Genomic DNA, 25,503 nt, shown 5'->3' on the forward strand with positions numbered 1-25,503 from the left:
TTGTTAAAGTCACCCAATTCTTATGTTTTATGTGAACATTAAATGAGGCTTAACTGAATGATTTTATGCAATGCTCCGCTGCCACATGATTCACTCATGGGTAATTGCATGAATGAGCGGGTGTATAAATGTGGCCAGTGAGCTCTGATAGATGTGTTTTATAAAAGTTCTTCCATATTTATAAAGCAGTGGTTGATGAGGTTATTCACAGGTATAGGTTGAGGTGATTGACAGGTAGAACAGATGGCTTTGCACTATGGATGCCTAAGCACTTAGCATTACCTGACTGCATTAACCACAGCATCTTATTTGACATTATGGGAAATAGGTTCCTTTTAAAGCCAAAGTGGTTAAAATGGAACATGAAAGTTCTGGTCACTGAATGTAATGTAATATAATGTAATTGGCATGCATTCTGAGTTCCTATAGACCACTGATTTAATGGATACTGCAAAGAATGTTTTATTTTTTTGTGCCAGTTAATGGTTTTTAGAGATGTGGAATTGTATGACCAATGTACTTCTAACTATCATAGAAAAATAGCTGGCCTTGAACTCAAAGTATTGTGAGTTCTATAAACAAGATACTCCTAGAGGTTGAATTGTATCAAAGCTACTGTATACTGTGTTTCAGAAGTCAGATCATATCGTCTTTTTAAGTAAACGATAGCATAGATTTTTTTTTTTTCTAGCATGTGTCACAGAATTAGCCTATGCTTCTTATAACACTATATTTATATTATGGCTAGTTACATGGTTATGTATGTCATTTGCAGGTTTTTTAGTGCCTGTTAAAGTTCTGCTCATGATGCCTGCCTAAAGAAAGAAAGATTGCATATTTAATATATTGAAATCTATGTTTTGAATTCTGAAATACTTCCAGGTGTGAGCTTAGTTTTTTATTTCATTGGAAATTCATTGGAAATTCATTGGAAGGCTTTACTTTGTGCAGAGCCATCAGAAATCAGCATGTTGGCTGATTCAAAGGAAGGAAATTCGGTCATTTTATTGAAATATCAACTCGGAGAGAACCGTATTCCAACCACAATTTAAAAAAAAATGAAAATAAAATAAACATGGGCAGGAGGCTTAACTTGACAGAAAATATCTGATGCATGTAAGATATTGTAGCTTCTGGAATAAAACTGTTTTGTATCTCTAAAGCTACATATTTACACATATGGTTTGTGGACTGGGCTGTTGATTATATGACTATACACCATAATACTAATACTATGACAGACTGTGCAATCCTGAATACACACCAGCTATTGTCACAGGTTGGTGGCAGATTGATGTCACTAAATGAGCCGAAGGAACAGGCAGGAGTTGAACATTGAGCAAACAGAGCAGCACAGGGCAACCAAAATCAATTGCACAAGTAAAACAAAACAAAATAAAGAATAATGACCAAACAAACAGACAACACGTTAAAATAACAGTTGAAATAGCAAAAAACCTCACACAGATGAATGAGCACATAAATGAGGGTTAATAGGAGAATATGTACGTTTAATGAGCAGGTGAATTAAAGTGTGCTAATGTCAGGAAGACTGAATGCAATTGTGAATTAATGGTGACTTCTGGATTGATGTGGTGTATTTTTTTTGTGTGTTATTATTTTTGAGATTTATAAGATTTAAATATATATTATAATCGGATACATAATTTTACAGTAAAACACTGATTTAATCTATTAAGTGTATTATTTGCTAATTTGATGATCTTATAATCAATCATTTCAAAGTGACGAATGTATGATGTAAGGGTGGGCAAACATCTTATTTCCTATTCCTGTCTCCATTTTGAAATGGTAGTACACTTGGTTCAAGAAGCACATGTGAGTGTAAGTACTGTACAAAACAGGAGTATAAAACAAAAGTGTGCTTTATAGGTGCCTTCTTTCTTCTCTCTTCTTCTTCTTCTTCTATTCCTTTCTCATTCGAATGTCACTCTCTTGCATACACACTGATGGAAATCACTCACTTTGTCGTCTCTTCTCATCATTCATTTTTAAGGGACCCACATTAAAGTTTATCAGAAGAAGCTTTGGGATTACTGTGTAATAACAGACTCACTGATCATGTAGAGCATTGTCATTTTATTCATTCCATGATGGTGGTTTTCCCACATTTGAATCATGTGCTTAAACACAATATTGTGCTCATACCCTCATTAAAGACTTGAATGTTCGTCCCTTTGATGTCCTTTGAGTTCCTCATATATTTACCCAATTGTGTGTCATTTACAATTTACATTATGGGATGACATGTGTTGAGTTGCAACAAATGTCAGTTTTACACATCAATTATGTTAAATGCACTCAGTATATGTATTGTATATTTTTTATTACATGCACCATTTCTAAAAGAGAAAGCATTTATGAACATGTGAATGTTTTCAGATGCTATTATTATTATTATTATTATTATTATTATTATTATTATTATTATTATTATTATTATTATTATGCCTGACATTTTTAACAGGACTTCTGTGTAACCTCTGAGATGATGGTCTTTTTTGCTCTCCTGCTAAAACAGAATACTGTCTTGCTGTACAACTCTGTACTGTATGTGCTCATGTCAGTGTGTTTTAGAGTAAGACAGGGAGAGATCGAAACAGACAGAGTGAGACAGAATTGGCCATTTTATTTTTATCGCTAGAAGAACTATGATGAACGACTTATGGCCCTAAAGACCATTTAGATACCCAAGGCAATGTCTGATCTGTAAGATGATGTGGACATACAGTTTGAAAAACTCTTCATCCATTTCAAGGTTGACAAATGAACAGAAGTCCTGTCCTGCTGCTTCTTTATTAATCCTCTCTCTCCTTCCTTCCTTCATTTCAGCACAGTTTTGCTTTTATTTCCTTTTGCACAGAACATTTAGGAAGTTTACTGCTGTTTTTGTTCATTATTATTAGTATTATTTTGTTTGAATACATTTATTCATAAGCATTTGCTTTTCATAAGCTTGATGACACTTTTTTTCCTTAATGCGGACAAATTAATTTGTGACCTGTTTCACCTGATTTTTGTTTTTTCTTTGTTTTTTTTGTTTTGTTTTTGTTTTCTCTTGAACTAGTGAAAAGGTCCGTAGATTTTAAGTCTAGAGGAGTAAAATTATTTCCGGGCAAAGACAACAACAACAAGTTTGCTATCTGTGAGTCCACCCTTTGTTACTCTTTTATGGTAAATTTGTGGTATGCTTTTTTTGTTTTTTTCTTTCTTTCTTTCTTTTCTTCTTTCTATCTTTCTTTCTTCTTTTTTCACTTGTTTTGCATTTTTGTCTTGTGTTGTTGGTGTGGTTCACACTTTTGGGTTTGAATTCATTTTTTTTCATTGCTTTTTTTTGGGCATCGTAACTTGCCAATGTTTGCATGAACAGTCTCTCTGGCCATCTTCAAACCAGCAGCTTTTGTCTGTGTTAATATTATAATGAATTAGCATTAGCATTGTGCAGCCCTGAATCAAAGTGACTAGAAATGAATCTTTCAAACTCCTGGGATTTGTTATAAATCGTGAAGGTAAGTACAAAATTTGGGCTATTTTGGGAATGCCAGACAGGTTAAAGGTATTAAGAGAAAAAAAGATGTACATACTTCATTTAGCATACTGTAGCATGGTGGTAAGTAAAATATATTCAAGATTTTAATGTAATACTGTATCAACATTTAAGAAGGAAGCTACACTGAGAAAAAATACCTTACAGTTTTTGGCTGAGAAATTCGGTAAGTTCAAATAAATTAGTCAATATAAGAGTGCATGGCAATGAATACTTATGTAAGTATTCAACATATTACGCTTAACGTAGTTACTTTAAATAACTATAGAGTAATTATACAATCAGATTAGTGAGCTAATTCCAGTGTGGCTCAGCGGTTTTGAGTGATCAGATGAAGTCTATTTACTTCTCACGTCATTATTCCCATAGCAACAGCTTGCAATACAAACAGAGATACAAACACTTAATTTAAACTAGATTTACAGTTATTACTGAAGTGCACTGCAGTTACTTCCATGATTAGATTTATACTTTTCACCTTACTACCAGCACCCGTTTAAATCTCAAAAGACTTCATCACCATTCCAATTTGCTGCATTTATTTGGACTGAAACCAGGCACACTGGCCACATCATATTTATTTGGGGGTTTATTTCCCGAGGGGTTTCTCAGCTCAACTTCAAACCAAGCAAAGTCAACAACCTGTATGTAATCCTACTGGAATCTTCCATGTTTAAATTATTTGAGGAATGTGCAGAGCATTGATCGTGATCTGTTTTTTAATCTGGTTTTATGTACACTGTAAATTGAGTTATAAAACATATTTAATTGAGATATTTTTTTAATTTATGTGAAATAATAAATGCAAAGGCTTACTGCACTTAAGAGGACTTATGAAGAAAACAAAGGTAAGAAAACCGTCATCACTGTGCATAACGATCTGGGACGAACTCATTCTGAGCTTGCTGTGCTACCCAAAAGCCTTGAATTTATGTCCACAAAAACCACTCTTCAAAAATTTATCGCTGTTATTGACATAAAAGTACTGGAGTTTTAGACTAGACTATATAGGCAATCTAGGAGAAACTTCACAAGTTTCTGAAGTCATTGAAAACCTGGTAACATTCCACAAAATCATTTGAAACACCAAGAAACCGCCAATCAGCAGGAGGTTCCAAGATCTAAATGTTTTCATCAATTCCTGCGTAAAAGAACATTTTCACCATATAAAAAAAAAAAAAAACAAAAAAAAAACATATGGCTTTAATCTATAAAAAAACCCGAATCTGTAGCCATGAAGCAATCTTAACAACCTGATTGACACTGTGATCAAGCCAAATGTAAGTGTTGTTTGGGAATAATCAAAAACATGATGAAATTTGAGAATAAAAAGAACATAACGGTGAGCATGTATATTCTGTAAATGAATAATACATAATGAATGCATAATAAATAATATATAGTTTTTATTTTCTTTTGTTTCTAAATTTTTCTTTACATCCTGGAAAAATGGCAGCTGAACAAGAACATTACTTCCTAGTTACAATCTTCTTCTTTCTCACTGCAGCTGTTTTCCTAAAATATCTTCTCCGATAAGTGCCCAAATAAAATGGATCTCCCATTGTTTCCACTTGTTCTTGTTCAACAAAAATAAGATCTTAGTTTCTGGAAGGCGTTTTCCAACCCATTCTTTATTTGCATTTAATAAATTCTCTAAACAACATTTTCTACACAAGAATGATCTACTTTTGTCTATAAACATAAAGTAAAGCCTATATACAGTCATCTCTTCTTCTGCTTTCAGCTTCCCCCATTAGGGGTCTTCACAGCAAATCATCTGTCTCCGTACCCTCTGTCCTGTACATCTGCCTCTTTCAAACCAACTACCTGCATGTCTTCCCTCAACATGTGGGGGAACCCCCATGTACCCCATGTCCCCTCATGACATGTACCCCATGTTCCTACTCTGCACATGTCCAAACCATCACATCCTACATGCTCTGTCCCTCTAATAAACTTGTTTAGAATCCTGTCCATCGTCGTCACTTTCAACAAAAATCTCAACATCTTCAGCTCTGCTATCTCCAGCTCCACCTCCTGTCTTTTACTAAATGCCACTGTCTCTAAACCATACAACATCGCTGGTCTCACCACAGTCCTATAAACGTTCCCTTTCATTCTTGCAGACACCATTTATTTATCACATATATACAGTCACCTCTAATGAAGTTAAATTGAAAGATCTAAAACAGTTTCTTGGGGGGTGACTGAAAAATAAGACATACAATTAAATTGTTAAAGATTGTCAGATTTGTCCAAAGTCTAATCTAGTTTAGCCTTAATTCTAGATGCAAAATGGCACTTTTCTATAGAAACCTTACTAAACAGTGCAATGGCCATTCTGGATGTCCAATGATTTGGGCATATGCATACTTTTCTGAAGTAAATTGATGACAATCATCATTGATTTCAATCTCCTCTTAAAACCACTATTGATAATAATTCCACAGATCTTCACTGATTCTCACTTTGCAACTCTTCCCATTTCGAAACTGCAAAAGTTTAATTCCTTATTCCCACATAATGCACTGAGATCAAAGATTTCAAAAAGAAAAAAAGAGGAAGGTGTGATCATTTATATGGTGGATGTTAACTACTTCCAAAAGTCACACATGATTTCATGACCTGTGTCAGAACTATTGAGAGAACCAAGGCATTGACCTTTTAACAATCCACTGCTCACTTTATCATCCTGCTAATAAAACAGCAATGGGCCCAGCATTATTGACATCTCGGTTTGCAGTTATTCCTGTGGGGGTAAAAAGGGCTTGTCTGTTTGTCTACTACTTTTTAAACTTCATAGCTCTGTGGAGTAAGGGTCATGTTTTGACAACAACTATTACTTCATCAGCTTTTATGAGCACCAAGTGGTTTCACGTTCTAGAAAAAAAAACACTTTTTCTTTCACAGTTGATGATGGATCTTTATAAACTTTTACCACATATACATAAGTATATAATCCATGTCTATCCAATGCAATGTAAAAATTATACCTTATACCTAAATAACCAAACACATAATTCCCAAGTGTATTTTTCTTATTGTTGTATTGCACTAAATTAAACTACTGCCACTATATTTCTAGTTATAACTAAATAACTCTTCAATAAATATCGAATTGTGCTCTAATTTCTTCCTAATATCTAGAATCTGACATCAATTTTATTTGATTTACTGGTTTGCTTTCCAATCTAGTTATTTTTCCTTACATGTTTTTCCTTAATAGCCAAAAACCTGTCTGGCACTTCAGTGTACTCTAGTTCAGTTGTTCTTAAGGTCCTTGTTACCTCTCAGACGGTTAACATTATTCCTCTATCTCAAGTCATAAAGCGTAGGGATGTGTGCTACATTTAAGGGTCTCTAAAGGCTGGTTTGTGAACAGACACTTTAGTTTTAAATCGTACTTTTGTTTGTTTTTTTGCTCGGAACCGTCGCACACGTACTTATCTACGTAATACATAGAGCACAGAGGACTATAAGAAAGTGTTAAATTTTTTTAAATATATAATAAAGCATGTTGGAAATTTTTGCATTAAGCTACTGTTTGCAATGATGGTTTTAAACTAGACAGTTAAAGTTATGTGTATTCAATTTTTTGACAAATTTAAGGTCAATCCTGGTCACTACATATTGAACTGTGGATAGTCTGACATAATTTCTGCCCAATTTCTCAGCCATGCCACCAGCAAGTCATATAGAGACAAGTAAACAAAACAACTCACATTCTCATACATCCTTAATTGTATAAGAGTCTGATTGTCAATGGTTTCTTATACCTATGAAGGAGATGTTCGTTTCATGAGATATATGTATGGTAATCTGCTTAATGCCTCTGTTTCATGTAATAATTATTTTTGCACCACCGTTTTATGAAGGCCATGTACACAGTCATGCCTTTTTAAAGCAATATACAAATATTTCTTAAGATGCAAATAGGTGCTGTTTATAACATACTGTAGGAATCTCCATTTCAGATTAATTAATAACATGTGTACGAATCTGTGGGTTATTACTGATATGCTTGATACAAACATTTTCATACAACTGTGAAGAATGCAATTAAGTATATTATTTACACCTATTAATTAAGGAATAACACTTAATGAAAGATGCTGTTATGTATAACATGCCTGGGCAGTGTTTGCTGCAAACTATTACCACTCCGATGTGGATTATTTTTTTCAAGCAGCATGATTCAAAGTTTGTTATTACAATTATAACACAGCAACTCGGCCATGATTACAACTTCAATTAAGATATTGCCTTATCTAACCATTTGCATTTAAGGTTATGGAACATCCACAGGACAAGTTAGCTTGTGTTATCGCTTACAATATAAAAAGTCACCACCCACGTCTGTATTCACTGTCTTTAAGAAATGCAAAATACTTTATCCTGAAGTCTTTCTCATGTTAATAAACCTACTCACTGTTACAAAGGGCTGACACTAGAAACTCTATAAACATCTTCTTACAGTAAACTTCAGCATTTCAGCATCTTCAAAAAAAAAAAATAAATAAATCTGTTTATTATTAGTTTTTCATTATGTGGAGCATCCTCTTTATACCGCCCAGTGTATGAGTTATGTATTGGAGCAAGCGCAATAATATTAACCTGTGATTTATACTACAGCCAGAACTACTGTCAGAGCTGCTGTTGTGCAAAATTCATCAACACCAAAAATTCAAAAGTGTGTGGTATAATCACTAAGAAATTTGGCTTGCATAATCAGGATCACAAATAAGACTTGTCTCTCAGAAATGTACATGTATTTACAATGATCAACTTTTCATTAATTTACAGTAAAGTAAAAAAGAATGAATTAAATGTCATGTCTGTGACATGAACTGAATTTTGAAATATATATATAATGCCTCACAAGTTTTCTATGATATGCTATCAATGTATATTTATAAATGATTAGAAATATAGCCTTTGTTTTAAAACGCTTTATGCTATAGCTATCAATAAACAAGGTAGGATTGTGTGCGGATTTTCCATGGCTTTGCTTGTTTACTGTAAATGTGACAAATCTGTATGTCAAAACATCAGGTACCATGTGCTTAATAATGACTCTTAGCCAGGTGTTAATGACATTATCAAATATGTCTATGAAATAATAGCCTTTACATTTTGATAGCCTGGATTCTATGCTAAAGCATATGCTGGTTTAAGATTATAAAAAGAGGCAAAGTATGGAAAAGCGTGTGTACTGTATGTTGGTTGAAAATGTCTTCTGCGTGACACACCGTACGCATAGCCTCAGCATTGAGGCATTGTTTTTGTCTGCTCGTGCATGTAACTGTCCTTGGTGTAAGGAAATTCAGCATATGCAATGGATGTGTGCACTACAATGTTCAGACAGAAAGCTAAAAGTGCTGTTGCGAGAATATGACATTTTGTAAGTGCGTTTGTCATTTTGTTGGGACTGTAAGGGAATGTACTCCTGACTCCTTGCCAGTGTAGCATGGTTTGCACAGACCCCTCTGCACACTTCAGATATGGGTGCATGCAAGCATGTGTTTGTCACTTTGTTTGCTTGCCTGAGCACCGTTTGTTCGGATGGACCGCTGTTCACCACACGGTCGCATAAATGCATGGTGGGATGCTCAGTTTACAGGATTCAAAGGAAAGCATGGAGAGAATTGGACACATGTGCGTGTTTAGAAATATCATTTATAAGTATTTATAAAGTATGTAAGAGTATCAGTTTTATTTTTGTGTTGTTGTTTCAGTCAAAATGTTGAAATTGATTGAAATGTGATTTAATATGTGCCACTGTAACAGAATGGTTATGTAAAGGGTTTATCTCATTTACATGTATTCAGATCAGTACTGGGTTTTAAGAATGTGTTGAGAGATGATTGCTGATAGCATCAGACAGAAACAAATATGTGTGTGCATGTGCTTTAAAGTACATAGTCGACTTCCAATTTCCAATGTATTGTCACAGGTTTGCAGAAACCTAACAATCATATCTTATTTCTGAAATTCTCTTTTGAGACTTTGCTGTTATAATAACCTTCACTCTTTTGGGAAGGCTTTTTACTAAAGTTTAGAGCATGGAGATCCCATGGGAATTTGTGATCATCCAGGAAATAAAGCATTAGTGAGGTTAATCACTGATTTCAATCAAGGAACATGCTTATTACGCTAGAATATGTGAATCTCTATGATTAGTATGTGCTGAAAAAATTGTGGACACCTGACCATCTGATTTGTATGTGCTTTTTGAACATATGAATGCACATTTAGTCCCTTTTAGCTGTTATAATAATCTCTTTTCTGGGAACATGATACACTAGATTTGGAGTGTGGTTGGTAGAGATTTTTTGCTCATTCAGTCATAAGGGCATTAATTTAGTCAGGTACTGATGTAGGTGAGGAGGTCTGGGGTGCAGTCAGCATTCCAATTTACCCCAAAACTGTTCAATAAGGATGAAGTTAGAGCTCTATAACGGGCCACTCAAGATCTTTCACTACATGTAAAAGTTTTAAAAATAAATAAATATAAAAGAGACAAAATTAAAACCTTCAACACAACACACTTTTATTCACGACATCCTTACTTTACTCAGATATAAAGACAAAAAAATAAACACCTCCAAAAAATAATTTTTAATCACTAAATATTTGTTTTACTGAACCAAGTCTCAAATAAAGCACCAAAATCCATTGTCATACAAACATCCATGGTGACCTGATGATTTATGTAATGACTTATGTAATACTAATAATAAACATACATTTGCATAAAGCATCCATGTTTGTCCATGCATATTTTAATTATAATATAAAAAAACTTCAAAAGTATTAGTTTAAGGTACATTTAGCACAGATTAAAGTGTGTGATTAAGTTGCGATTGTGGGTTAACTCATTACAATCATGCGATTAATCACGATTAAATATTTTAATCGATTGACAGCCCTAATTATAATATATTATGTATATAATATATTATAAATATTATACTTAATGTATAATTAATACTGCACTTATAAATGTATTATACCTTATGATGTGCAATATTGCAACTGCAACATGTCTTAGTTTAAAACTGGTTTAAGAATCAATAGTTACCAAACATATTCTGTGATCTACAGAGAGTATTTCCAGATGTTTTTCCCCAATATATTTATGTGTAACTTTCTTATTTCCATCTTTTTCCTATTTCTTAATTTCCTTGTTACTTGAATCCATTTCTTAAAATGTAACCAAATAGAGAGCTCTTGAAAATGTCTCTTTTGTCAATGTTAAAAAAGAAACCTGTGTACAAGTAAAATTATTTATAAACATAATAATATAACCTTTTATATAATAATATAACCAACAAATATGGAGTGACCCACTGCAACATTATTTTTAATCAAATAATTTCTTCAGCATGTTGTTGTGAACAGCAGTGTTAGTTAGAACTTTGATAAAAAGAAGTAGAGATTCAGATGTTAGTGTGTCCGTGACTTTCATTAATTTGCACATAATAAAGATATTAATGCCTATTGGGTAAGACAAGACAGCAGATGGTGTTTGTTTCTAAATGTTTTATTAATCTTTTCCTAGCAAACAGCTATAGCTCAAATAGTCATGTACAAAATGATTTACAAGGTCAATTCAATCTTACCTTCATAATTTCTAAAGCCAATAATGGCAGTTGCACTGAAATACAAAGAAGCCTACTGTGAAAATAGCATAGCGTTTGCTGCCTTACTTTCACATTCCAGTAAGTCGAGTTTCTTATAAATTGAATTTTTCCTGAAATAAACTGTAACGTACTTTTCTATCAGAAGCAAACAATAATAGTTGATGATTTTGTTTAGTCTTTTTTGTGTTTTTATGTTGTAAATTGGCTGTGTTCAACCCTGTTGAATCACTCAGTAACTGTAACAAGTATCTGTAACAAGATTTTTTTTTTTTTGTACAGAGTGTTTTCTGTGATAAATGTACAATAAAATTTTAGATGCGTTGTGAGCAACAGTTAAATGTCCAATATTCTGGATTTCCATTAAAGCACCTCAGAATGATAAGAGAAATCAATACTAACAGAAAATGGTAGTAAGATTGTTTTACTTTTTTTTTTTTTAGGTAGCTTGGGTAGGTCAGAATAGCAAAAATCACTAGACTCTTTGCTATATTGATGAAAAACTGTAGACTGTAACTGATTTTATGTAAAGTGTGATGTTTCCGCCTACAACAGCTTATTATAATGTCTACAGTTACTGTTTCAAATGTCTCAGTAGGGTCCATCTGAACTGAATTTGAAATTGAAATATAAAGAGACTTGATAAATGATCTGCTAAACAAGAACAACAATAAAGATTCAAATTAAGAGTATGAAAAACAGCCACTGTTTATAGGTTATAGTGTATCTATATTTATTCCACTGCACATTAACAAACATAAACTGTTCAGTTTGTTTAGAGTAAGTTGACATACTGATTAGTGACAGTCATGACAGACATTAGTAAAAGCACCATGATTGTTATATGCCTGAGATTTACAATTACATGCCTTTCCTTGCCTGCATGTTTTTTTTTTTTTTATTGTTTTGGGGTCTTTTGTGGAGTGTTTGCTGTACAAATGAGTGAAAATGACTGGTTACTATGAAGACAAAATATTAGAATAAACATATTACTATAATTTTGTTGTTCATGTTACAGTTGGAACTACTTTCTGAGCTATTCAGAATCCACACTGCCCAACCAATTAGATTCAGCTATTTAACTGTGGTGCACTTTTCTGGCCTCAAGCTTCAGAAACTTGATGGTTTACAATTTAGTTGGCTCTCCAATGTGGTTGGCTTTACTTCTGTGTATGCAAACATTATTGCACCATTTTTCATTAGAAAACAAATTTTGGAACGCTGTATCAGAATCAGAATTGTGTGTAAGATTTATTGTAATCTAAAATGTAAAGAGATAGGAAAATAGTTGTGATTTAAGAGTGGCACGTTTCCTGATGTTAAAGGAAGATGTATGTGGTTTGTCACCTGCCAGGTGAATCTGATTCTCTAGACTGCTCTGACTGCTAGAAATATAGTTTTTAAGACTATTAGGTAATTGGGCAGTGGGACAGTTATTTTTGTGTTCCTCTCACTAGATTTAAAATGGATCGGGCAAACTGAGTATAATATTAAGAATGTGTTCATCTGTGGATATGGACATTATAAGAGGGTCGGGTTGGTTTGTTATTCTCTGTTATATTCAGAGTATATTCAGTATATTCAGAGTATAATTAGAGCAGCTAACAAGTGCTTTGCAACATCAGAGAAAGGCTTCAACTTTTGAACAACTTACACCCAGAACTGCAAGCTTCTTTCATGTGCATCTGGCATAACTCACCTGGGAATAAATGCAACAAGAAAATGAAGAAATGGAGCAGAAATAACTACAGGTGAGGTGAAATGACACAGCCACTGTAGTCCTCCACCCTTCAGGCCAGTGTGCAGTCACTGGACGATAAACTGGAAGCTCTCAGAAGACGAATAAAATTAGCTTCTGTTGTGTTTCCTGTTTCACGGCACATTGGACATGAGAAACAAGCTGTCGGGTTTTCTACTTAAGTCCTCAGAAAAGAGGTTAAAGAGTAGGATTCTGCATAAACAGTATTGGAGAATAGGGACACCGCTACAGTGACAAGAGATTTTTGGCATTATGCAATTTTGATTGCCAACATACCATTACAACTCCGCACTAACCAGACATGCATATTCTCTAAGGAATTCCATGCATTTTCTACAGACACTTTTGACTAATCCCCTGAGTTCTTGTTTGCTCTGCACACACTTGGTAGTATTTCTCAAAATGAAAACAAATTAGTCATTTAAACCAAAGTCTGACACGGATGAAGAAGGAATTCAGTAAACGTGCAAGTAAAGAAGCAACCTATAAACTCTCATGTTAGTAAAATTGGTCTCTTTTTTTTCCAGAAAAAACAATCTGCTCAGTCTTGATGCATATCTCTACCTTGGATCATGTAGGCTGGAATATGTAAAGCCAATAATTGTTATTCAGTACAGGTCCAGAAAGATGGAAAAATAGACACAAAGCAGTGTTTTATTCCCTATTCACCTGTAACATCATGTCCAAACACAGATCACCACAAATTTGCGAATGGTCAATAATAATGATGAGCCGCCACTTTTCTGACAGAGCGGAATGTGGACAGTATTTTGTTTCCAGTGGGATTCTCTTAGCAGTGTCTTCATCTGCCCTTATAAACACAGTTATTCTTATCAAGTGATTCATCGGCTTGTTTATTCTATCTCTCGCTCATTGCCCAGCAGGAACGCTGATTCATTTATGAGCACTTTGTGAGCTGGTGCCACCTAAGGGACATTTTCTCAACAAAAGAAAAGAACATAAATGCCATATTTGTTTGTTTATATCAACCACTAGGCCGGTTTATCCTCTTAACAGAAAATGCATGGAGAGTTGTATACTTTAGTGTACTCTTAAGGATTTCTCAAGTCTTATTTCTTTTGTAATTTATTTTAATTACCTTGTCCTATGTAAATCAAAGCTTAGTATATGCTAGAGTGCAACACAGGATAATTATTAAAATCTTCATCTGCTTAGTGCTCCAAAACATTTGTACCTGTGCCTGTATTTGTCTGAGCTGAAGTAGGACTGCCCTAAATTGGATTTTTTTTAACGCTTTAACGATGGACTGCACCCCATCACCAATATTAACCCCCCACATAAAAAAGGATGCCATGATGCTGTCTGAATTATTCATCTGACTACACTGCACAACATGTACATTATCACTTGAGTTCATAACTGGTCTTAACTAGAGATCTGCTCAGGACTATTTTCCAGTTCTGCTCGGCCTCAGATATTTTCTAACAAATTTTATGAAACCTATTTTTAAAAACATTGTAAACAAACTAGTAGCCTAATTGCAATTAACAAAAACAACTTCGTATTTCCAACGAGCTTTACACATAACCGAATGCTTGCACCTGTATTAAAGTAAAAAAGTGCACAACCTTTTTGTTGTGTCCCATGAGATCTCCCAAATTCTGTTAAAAACACATAACTGTGTATTCAGAATAATAGCTTTGTATTTAGTTATATGCCTAGTAAATCTCTTACAAACACCAGAAATGTTCAGTGAAAACTTTTACCTGAGCAGTTAATTGATCCCATGCTGGAACACCCATCCATTCCTAGCATCCTTTTATAACTATGTGCACATTAATCCAAGCAGATGCACTGTACAGTTCTTCGTCTACGCTAGGTGAACTGGATAAATTAACGGATGCCAGCAACCACAAAAAAATGAAAATATAATGTTTTTCATCTACTTTAGTCCTCTCCAGTTCCAGTACCTATTATGCGCTCACCTATATTTCAAAAGATTAAAGCAATCTAGCAGGGCAAAGGCTGTGCAAGCTTTTTTTTCAGGGTGTGTGGGTTCTGCTACTATTTCTACCAGGCACTCAGTGCAAGTGGGAGTGCAGCCAGTTCCTGTGGACTTCCGACCATGGGCGATAAATGACACAGCTGGGTCTCCTTGTTAGGCTGTATTTTAACCAGAGATCTCATGTTTCTTTATTTGTTATGTAATATATATGCTGTGCTGCCAAAAGAAATTTGCCTTCATCGTCGGTAATTGTTTCCTGTTTACTTATAGTTCTAGCAGGTCCAAGATCTCCTTAATTTTCTTGGTTACTTACTCTAATATGTAAAGAGCCATAAAAAGATTAAAATATAAGGAAAACATTTATATACCCTGTGTTCAGTCCTGCAGGTTAGTGGAAATTAGAAAAGGAACCAATCTAAAAAAAAAAAATTATGAATACTTTATTGCCATGTGTATTTTTACCTTGTTTTGCTTTGAACTCATTTCCAACGGAAAAATCCCAAATCCCCTAATTATGCAGCTATTTTTGTGATCTGTTTTCAGGAGCTTTATTTTTCAAATCAATTTCTTTCAGCAGCAAGCAATATCCATGATCAGTGGGCTTAAGGCCAGGTGTTTGACTTTGTAAGCCAACTTTATGGCCTTGAATTCTCTGCACAGAAAGATTGTGGACACCAGATTTATATGGTGTCTGTTTTCATCACCACCAAATTAAATGCAAATGTATCATGCTGAAATATGGATGAGGGAAAAGGCCAGAAAAAACAGGATCACTATTCAAATGTAATTTAGCAGACCAGGAACTGTTTAGCTGACATCAAATCCTTGAGAGAACACTTAGAACCATGGCACTCCATAAGATATGTTGGACACATTATGCATTTTTATGGCTTACCAAATAAATTAGACTGTTATCACCAACTGCTGGTACACCGAACTAAATGAGCACACAGTGAGTCAATTTCACACATTTACATGTTATCCGGCTCATTAGTGTTTAATTACAAAAGCGGTATAGTTTAAAAATCACGGCTTGTCAATGTTACTAAAAAAACGGAAAGTTCCTGTTTTACCCAGTTCCCATCATCAGTTGCTAGGTAACAGGTACGTCCATTAGTTGTTGACTAGTATAGGACTTTTTCTGAGCTAAATTATAATAAGGTTAATTAAGCAATTAAGACTGGGGGCATTCTATAGTTTGAATTTGTTTAAAAATATATTTTCTCTTGATGCCAACTAAGTTCTCAGATGAAAAGTCAGTTAAATTATTTATACTTATACTTTTTTTTTTTTTATGTCTACTTTTCCTGGACCTTTCTTAATTTTAAGCCTATTTTAATTTCCTGCATTCAAAGACGGGGGACAGAATGCAGAAAAGTTTGGCCCACGTTCATTGAAATTTTTAAGATGCCTTGCCATTGCAAGGTTTGAGAATTATCTCCTACTTTTTCTATCAGCGCACATCAGCATGGAATGAAGCAAAACATTTTATGTGTGTCTATATGTGAGTGTGCTTGAAGTCTTGCTACTCTCATTGCCATTTAGCTATGCTAGTGCTGTTTCCTTTACTTCTTTTTGTCATCTGATGTAACAGTTTGCTCTGTTTTGACTTTGCAGTGAATGAGGGTGGAATCAAACAGGCCTCTAACTCCTGTCCAGACCCGGGGGAGCCTGAAAACGGCAAGCGCATCGGCAATGACTTTAGGTAATCGTCTATGGATGTGTCCTTTCTCCAGACTCTAATAAGCCTTTACTGAGTCAGAACTACTGACCACTATATCTGGTGTTTCTGTCATACGGTTGAACTTATAGAGTGTGAAGGGCAGACACATAGTGTCTACAGAAGCAAAACTATTTAAAGTAAAATTGCTATTTGAATACTGAATCTTAAAGGTTAACCTCTAAAATTACATTTTTTAAGAAACATTCTTTTTTTCTTACTGAAATATTCATGAATGTTGGGAGTCTTTATTTTACAATTTCCATGCTGGTATTTTTGAAGTAGCCAGTTTTCTCAGAGGATTTTTCTGAACTTTACTGATCTAGCATGGTACCACTTATTATTCCAAAAACACTAAATCTTGTCAGGTTCTTGTATTTTACTTAATAAATAATTATGTTTGCTGCATTATTTAAAATGTCTGGAAATGTACAGTGAGCAACATTCAGAAAACATCAGAGAGGAGAAAATCATTATTACTACATGAATTTCTAGAAAATAACAAGCATTATTTTTGGAATGTTACCATCCAACCAGAACCTGTTGAACATTCTATCCTATTATTTCCTTTACTTGTAAAAGCACATATCTGCTACTAAATATAAAATGAAATATTAAATAGTACAAATTTTACATGTCTAGGTGGATAAAAGTACAAAACGTAAATTTTTTTACGAGTTTTATTGTACTTCAATATCAAAAGTAAAAGTACTGATCGATGAGAACTATATTTTAATAATTTAAGCTAATTAATGTTTATATTTTTTGCTTGCTATACCTTTTTAAGGAGATTTTAAAGTAGCCAGAAATTGTATGTTTTTCTGGAATAAAAAAAAATAAACGTGAGATATTAACTATTACACTTAAGTAATATTCAGTAATAGTGAAGTAAAAGAAAACATTTCCAAAAATAAATACGTTGATGAAGTTTGGGTACTTAAAAAATGCACTGTACCTCAGTGTAGTAACAAAGTAAAAAACACTCTCTATTAAAATATGTAAAGGTGATGCAGGGGGTAAGGCTTTAGACTACTTTCGAACTGCAGCCCAGAGCCTTCACCTTCTTAGAACCTGTTTTTTACTGAATATGTTTAATAATTGTTTTGTTAGAATGTTTCATTGATTGTAGAAGGTGATCAGTATTTAAGGCTGGTGGCATCAGAAAACTGCACAACCTCCAAGCTTTTGCACTTAATCCTCTCTGCTTAGATGGTATTATTTCATATTATGCTTGGAACCCCTTTGAGCTGGAATATTCAGCAGATGAAAAGGAATTTCTCTGTATACTTTTTAGAGCCAATGGCTAGCTTTTCTGCTGGTTTATTTCCAAAATCTCCAAAGTTATAAGAAATATTGTCTGCCTTTCAGATTTTTAATACACTCTCTACAAAACGTCAAGAGTCAAGATATTATATAGTTAAGTGAAGCTAGGTATTGATGTGCTTTTATTTGAGGCAAGGTTTAGCATCTGGCAGACAGACGCCTGTACACAGATAATGTGCTATACTTTATTGACCAGGTTAACAAACAGTGTCACTGATTTCTTAAATGTTACACCACTTTATTTCATTCTACAGCTGCTAACTTGGCTGAACGCTCCAGTTTGTTTACTTGGTTTCTGCTTGTGTATAGCTTGGCACTACTTCATCATACTGACTAGCATGAAGTGCAAGTGTTGAAGGGCACAGTCTGAGTGAAGAGAACACAAGCTCAGTTGCATTATTGATGCTGCGCTTCTCGACAGACACCTGTCATTAATATTGCTATCATTTGATTACTTCAACAACTCGTGTCCAAGCACTTAGTGAATATAAATCACCCTCTTCTGTTAATAACATGCATTCCATTGGCATGCTAATAAAGCTGTCACAAAGAGGTTGACAATATGCATATGGAAATCAGAGCTCCAATAAATTAAGGTTCTTTAATTACAATTACAATTATGACACTGATGCAGTCTGTGTGTTGTTTAGAACACAGTCACCTGTGAAAACATTTCCTCCTATATTTACTTTGATCATGAGTGGGATAATCAGTAGTTTCTTTTTTGTCTACTATGTTCATAGGAAACCTTTTGTATACATTAAATATTTTTCTTTATTTATGAAAGTAATGCTAAGTTTGCCAAAGCAAACTTTATTTTCACAAGCATTAGTTAAAAGAGAAATTCACAATCAATTCCAGTGACTCATTAACAGATATAGACATAGCATCAAAGATGTTTTTGAAATGTGTCTGTGGGGATTTATTTCAGTCACAAAAACACATCTGTGAGATCAGGCAGTGATATCGGCTACGGAGGCATGGTGCACAGTCAGTGTGTCCCTTTTATCCTAAAGCTCTTCTTTAGGGTTGAGGTCATGAATCTTTGTAGGATAGGCAAGTTTGTCTCATATCTATGTGAATCTCGCTTTGAACACAGGAGTATTGTTATGCTGAAACATCTTTAGGCTAATGCTATAGTTTGCAAAGAAATCTTGTGCAGCTGTGTGTTTCCAAATTTGTGGCAACATGTAGAAGACCTGCACGATGGTTGTGATGGTCTAGTGTCCTTGTACAGCTTTACTAAATTGTGCATGTGGGTGTGCTGTAATTTAATAATGTGTGATTAAATCCGTGTCTGTTTGTGTGTTCTCCTAAGCATTGGTGCCACAGCCCAGTTTACCTGTGATGAAGACTACGTGTTACAGGGCTCTAAAAGCATCACATGTCAGAGAGTAGCTGAGGTGTTTGCCGCCTGGAGTGACCACAGACCTGTATGCAGAGGTGAGTTCCTTGATCTACTCACAACCTCCCAAAACAAGTATTTCCAGTGAAATAGTCAAAAGACCAACCAAACACAATTATAAGACAACACTGTGATACGATGCAGTATGATTTGTTCCTGTTTCAATGGAATATAATGAGATATGATTCAAGGTGTAAAAAATGCAATGCGAACTTAGGCATAAATCAACATCATAACCAAGTTATAGGAGAGAGAATAAGGGGGTGGGGGGGGGGGTGCTGCATTACAATGAGCTTTTTCCCATTTTGATGGTCATGATAACATCCTATTTGGAATCTCATTTGTTCTAATGTATGTTTCTCAGCAGAGAGTCGAAATCAGTCAACTTTAAATTATTCTATCAAAAAAGGCCATTAGTTCTTCATCACTCAACTTTTGATGACCTACGTTGAACAACAGTGAAGGAAATGTTATGCTTGAAGGGGCAGAAGGCCCTACTTTCTTTATACTATATTGAATTTTGTACTAATCAATTCAGCCTCAGTTTTCTTCTGTTGCCCAAGCCATGCTGTTTGAACCTGTGTGGCAGTATCTCAAATGTTCAGCTTGGAGCACCAGTACAATGATATAAATTCGCCCTGTACCACCTACACGTACCCACCCCCACCCCCACCCACCCCCCAACACACACACACACACACACACACACACACACACACACACACACACACACACACATATCCCGCTGTGCACTCCACTCGGGTATCACTAATCTTTCCTATCACAGTGTGTGTATGAATGAAAACAGCTGTGGTTGTTTATAAATGCTCTCTGTAAAATATGTGAACGTGCTTTTTTAAGAAAGTGTGTTAATGGAGCGAGAAAACCGGGAAATTAAGATATAATGCTGTTGCTGCCTATAATCCAGTACTTCATCTTATCCTTTGTGTGCCAGAAATATAATGTCTGTTTGTAACGGCAGTTGCTCACATTGGTAAAAAATCATGGGTCAAATGCAGTGCATGTGGTCATGCCATTTCTCTTAATGTTATATTTACACTAGATAATATTATATAATACAGTTCATGTTATTGCAAAGTAGTGTAAAGTCTTGAAAACATAAGAATATGAATATGTTGTTTTCCAATTGTTCCACGTGCTGGTTCCAATACTCATTATACGCATGGTTTGTGACATCTGACACTCACACCAATATTTGCATGTGTTAAATGTCCTATTCCAGATTTAGTTCCCCTTTGCTTGTATAATGGCCTTGACTAATCTGGGAAAGCTTTTCAGTACATGCTGTATCAATGCAGTATGGATCTACTCATTCAGCCAGAATAGCACAAGTAGGGTCACAGAGGTGAAGATCAGTGGAGATCTTTGACTCCAACCTTGGCAAACCATGTCTTTGTGGAGCTTGCTTTGTGCACAGGGGCATGATCATGCTACAACAGGTTTGGGCTACTTAGTTTCAGTGAATAGAAATTGAAATGCTACATTAAACAAATATAAAGATGCACTAGATGTTACACAGATTTTTTTAATTGTTTAGCTTTCAAATGATTTCATATCTCTGTTATTTAAGGAAATATCCCCATTGTTGCTTTTCATTTAGTATGAAGCCCGCGTTCCCGCAAGGAGTAAGACATGAGTTTTAATTGATGTTCTGCCAGCAGAAAAGAGCATAAACACTTTGTTTCTTTTTCTTGTAACAAGAACATCCATCAAAAAAGAAGGGCTCCATTTTCCTTATCTGAATGAGCCCAGTTGCTGTGGCAACCATTAAAAATTTAGAGACAAAATGTCTTTACTATTGGTGATTTCATCAATGCTATTACCTACTGCCTGATGTCCTTATAGTAACAATATTTTCTTAGTCACAAACACATATGCATTGCAGTTCCTGTATTTAAAGCAAAGACTGCAAATATGCTTGTTTGTTTGTCAGAGATTATCTTAAAAAAAAAAAAATTTTAATGAACAGTTAATATTTAATTATGCTGAGCAAACTATATGAGGGTGCCCTGGTGGTGCAGTGGCTAGTGTTTCCACCTCACAGCTGTAGGGTCTCTGGTGTGAATTCTTAGCCCTTGTTACATGTTAGTGTAATTGTGGATTGGTTTTATGTCCAAATATGGTTCTTCCCCAGATTGTTCCCACAAATGTGGTTTGCTGAGGGTTGCATGGAGGAACTCGAGGGTCGTGCACAGAGCAAAGACCATAATTTTGCTGCACTCTTTTGGCCGTATGTTGAACACCAACTGCCCACTAGGCCTTAACATCAATTCCCAACCACACTAATGGTGTTGTGAGTGAAAGAGCACAAATCCCCACAGCCACACTCCACAATGTAGTTGAATGATTTCTCAGAAGAGAGAAAGTTATTACAGAGGGTGTCTACAAACGTTTTGCAATATAGTAATATAGGGTGTGTCCTCACTTTGTGTCCAGCGTTACTGGGATAGTTTCGGGATCCACCGCAACTCTAACCTATATAAAGCATTAACTGAAGATAAAGAAATAAATATAATTCATTGTTAATTGCATTATATACAGTTCTTCCCAATGGCTTTTTAGTCAAGAAAGGTCATTTAAAATTACCTGAGCATTACCTCGGGGTTGTGGATTAATTAATGAATTGTTAATTAATGCCAAAGCTTTAGGCTGACCTCATAGTGAATCTGATATCTCTCCATTGAAGGTAATAGTTTGTGTCATTGTGTTATTATCAAAGGCATTTAGACACACAAGGCAACATGTTGGCATATGGCCACATAACAAAATGGCAACTTAAGACAGATGGTGCAACTTCTTTTCAAGATTTTCATCTGCCTAATGTAATGACAAATATTTTCTTTCTTTTTTTTTAAGGTTTTTGAGGTATAACTAATGATGGTTTTGAGTCCATCACTCATGTTGTGTTTATGCATATGGTGATTTCTTAGAATCTTCAGAGATGCTGATTGAATGCTTTCCTCCAAGCCCAGTGATCAAAGTGATGGAGAACTATAAACAGCATTGGGCAGAAAACAAATTAACATGCAAACACAATTCTGTTTTGATTGAATCCTGCTGTTTCTGGCCAGTGGGAAATATGGAATGTGAACTATGTGTTCTAGTTGTTTGAAGTGATATAATACAGGATTTTTATGTCGGTTTTAATAGAAAGGTATAGAATGAATGAGTTTGGCTGTTTTAAAGAAAAGTACTGAAGTTATCGCTAAATTGATTTGTGATTCATTCTTCTTCATCCCATGCATCATCTCTATCAGAAGCATCAATATTAACCTAATAAAATTACAAAATACAGTCCACCCGGGGTCTTCTTTGCATTTCTGTAATACCTTTTGACTTCTCCGACGTCAGAAAAGATTACAAATTTCCAGGAGATTTTAAATAAAGGCAGTTTGTGTGTGAAACATTATGGTGAGAACTGTTTAGCCTTTCCTCACAAGGTCTAACTTTTCTTTAAAAAAGTCCTTCTTGAAAATGTCCTTGTAAAAATATCTGCAAGCAAATCCATTTCTTCTCCTCTGTCAGCTATTGTGGAATGGGGAAAAAAAAAACAGCTATTGAATCCACACAAAGTTTTTTTTTGCTACAGATGCAGTTTGCTAGCTTTGATTAGTATTCTCTCTGACCATCCATTTACGAATCCAATAACGAAAGTTATTGTATGCCTGCTGTATGTCAAGAAACTAGATATCCAAGAAAGTGACAAGAACATTGGAACAATTGGTTGCTATAATATTTTTTTTATCAAATATTTCTCATTTAATTCCTATTCTACGTGTTCTTGATGACACAAGGACATTGTTTTTTGGATGTTGTGCAAGTAATCAAGCTATCTTAATTCCTGTTTGGCTGCTTGGCTGTAGGCAAGCTGTTCCTGGCTAAAGCCGTTTATTTAGCAGGCCCTAATTGATCTGTCAGAGATGTCACTAGCATGTGTAGATATACTGTATATCTCAGAAAATACTGAAGCAGTGTGCTGAAGCAGCACTACAAACTCCTGCTCATCCATAAGTTCTTGTCAGTGCTTTAACTAAAGCAGGCTGAGAAATGGTGACATGTAGAAAGAGCGAGTCCCCTCTGTTGAAGTGTTTATAGACCGCTGGTGCCTGTTCCTTTAGTGTTACAGGTTTGTCAATAGATCAAGAGCAGACAAACAAGAAAAAAATACATAGACAGATGTATGGCCAGATGTATGTGGGCTGATTTTAGAAACATAAGACAGGACAAACTAACAAGACAAATTGCTATTTAAAAAGTGGTGTTTTGAGGAAACTTGCAGTAAAATGTGTTTGTGTGATCTGGAGATAGATGTTATTTATATTGGTAACGAGGATGCATGCAGGATGCAGCAAATTGCTTCTGGCATGCTGTATGTGCTTGATTCCTATATGAGATTCCTATGCATTCTTTGGAAGAATGTTGCAGCAGAGTAGCAAAAAGTACAGTTAGGCAGCAAACTAGTCTAATATTTGTAGCAATAATTTTTTTTATCCATATTCACCTGAAACGTTCGAAAACAATGAAAATATCAAGGGTTTTTTGTGTTTAAGAATACATTTCACACCCACTTCTCCTGCTTCATGTTCTTATTGTGTTTGTAGCTTATTCAGCAAACTGTTACTTATTTTAAAAAACGAAAATTGAATAAAGAACTGCTCTGTTTGTGTACAGTTGTGTGTTTACAAGCAGAGTTGCTTGATAACCTATGGTTGAATATACTCGCATGTTTTCTGCTGATAATATCTTTCTTCTAAGATCTAGTGTAAATCAGATTGTTTGTGTCACACCATGTCCCAAAAATAAAAACGCTGCAAATTTTCATACATCAAAATATATGTTATATATTGTGTATATTCTAGCAAGCTCGCTGTCTTGATTATAAGCTGGATAAAACCACCTTCTGATTTGTCACTGAGATTTAAATTCCACCAAATACCACTTGGAAAAGCACTACTGTTTTCCTCTAACCCTTTTTAAATGAATTGACAGCATGCACATGCTACATCGCATGTATCGTAAAGTGGGCCTTTATCTGCCTGATCACTTTTACAACTTTCAGCTGTCTTCTCTGTAAGGGTTCCTTATGAACCAAGAAAATGGCCACCTGCTAAAAAGAAGGAGAATCCCATTCTCACAGTACCACTGTGCACCACAACATGCTCTGTCTTACAGGGTAAACGTAAGAAATGTGTATGTGTATGTGAATGGTTCCAGACCCCTAGCAGTTCTCTTTTTTCACATATAGACACACAAATATTGTTTGTTCTCTTGGGTTGGTGGCCCCCCCTCAATAAATTAGAATGTCATTAAAAAGTTTATTTATTTTAGTAATTCAAGGCAAAAAGTGAAACTCATATATAGTTTCATCACAAACAGACTGATATATTTCAAGTGTTTATTTCTTTTAATTTTGATGATTTTAGCTCACAATTAACAAAAAAAACCCACCAATTTGAAATCTCAAAAAATTTGAATACTTTAAAAGACCAATCAAAAAAGCATTTTTTGTGAATTGTTGGCCTTCTGGAAAGTATGTATATTTACTGTATATGTACTCAATACTTGGTAGGGGCTTCTTTAATTACTGCCCTAATTTCGGCGTGGCGTGGAGGTGATCAGTCTGTGGGACCGCTGAGGTGTTATGGAAGCCCAGGTTTCTTTGACAGTTGCCTTCAGCTCATTTGTATTGTTTGGTCTTTTCATTTTCCTTTTGACAATGCTCCATAGATTCTCTATGGGGTTCAGGTCTGGTGAGTTTGCTGGCGAGTCAAGTACACCTACACCAGGGTCATTTAACCAACTTTTGGTGCTTTTGGCAGTGTGGGCAGGTGCCAAATCCTGCTGGAAACTGAAATCAACATCTCCATAAAGCTGGTCAGCAGAGGGAAGATAAGAGAAAAGGCAAAACAGGATTGGGATCGACAGAGAGATGAAAAAAGTAGGCATGAATACTGCCTTCATGAATATGAAGGATATGTGGCAGCAGGTGAAGAGGGATGTAGCAAAAGCTAAGGAAAAGGCATATGAGGAGCTGTATGTAAAGTTGGACATTAGGCAAAGAGAAAAGGGTTTATACCGATTGGTCAGGCAGAGGGACCGAG

At 35.0% G+C, this 25,503-nt stretch overlaps 1 protein-coding gene across 2 annotated transcripts in view; it reads left to right on the plus strand.

The window, feature by feature from the left end:
- Positions 1-25,503, plus strand: part of csmd3b (CUB and Sushi multiple domains 3b) — a 399,549-nt gene that overhangs the window by 210,091 nt on the left and 163,955 nt on the right. For both annotated transcript variants that reach the window (XM_083523961.1, XM_083523962.1), the window contains exons 7-9: positions 3,089-3,166; positions 16,551-16,638; positions 19,295-19,419. In XM_083523961.1, the coding sequence (XP_083380087.1) occupies positions 3,089-3,166; positions 16,551-16,638; positions 19,295-19,419 (291 nt within the window). The remainder of the gene's footprint in view (positions 1-3,088; positions 3,167-16,550; positions 16,639-19,294; positions 19,420-25,503) is intronic.

This window comes from Silurus aristotelis (assembly GCF_946808225.1).
Source record: "Silurus aristotelis genome assembly, chromosome: 21".
Classification (NCBI taxonomy): domain Eukaryota; kingdom Metazoa; phylum Chordata; class Actinopteri; order Siluriformes; family Siluridae; genus Silurus; species Silurus aristotelis.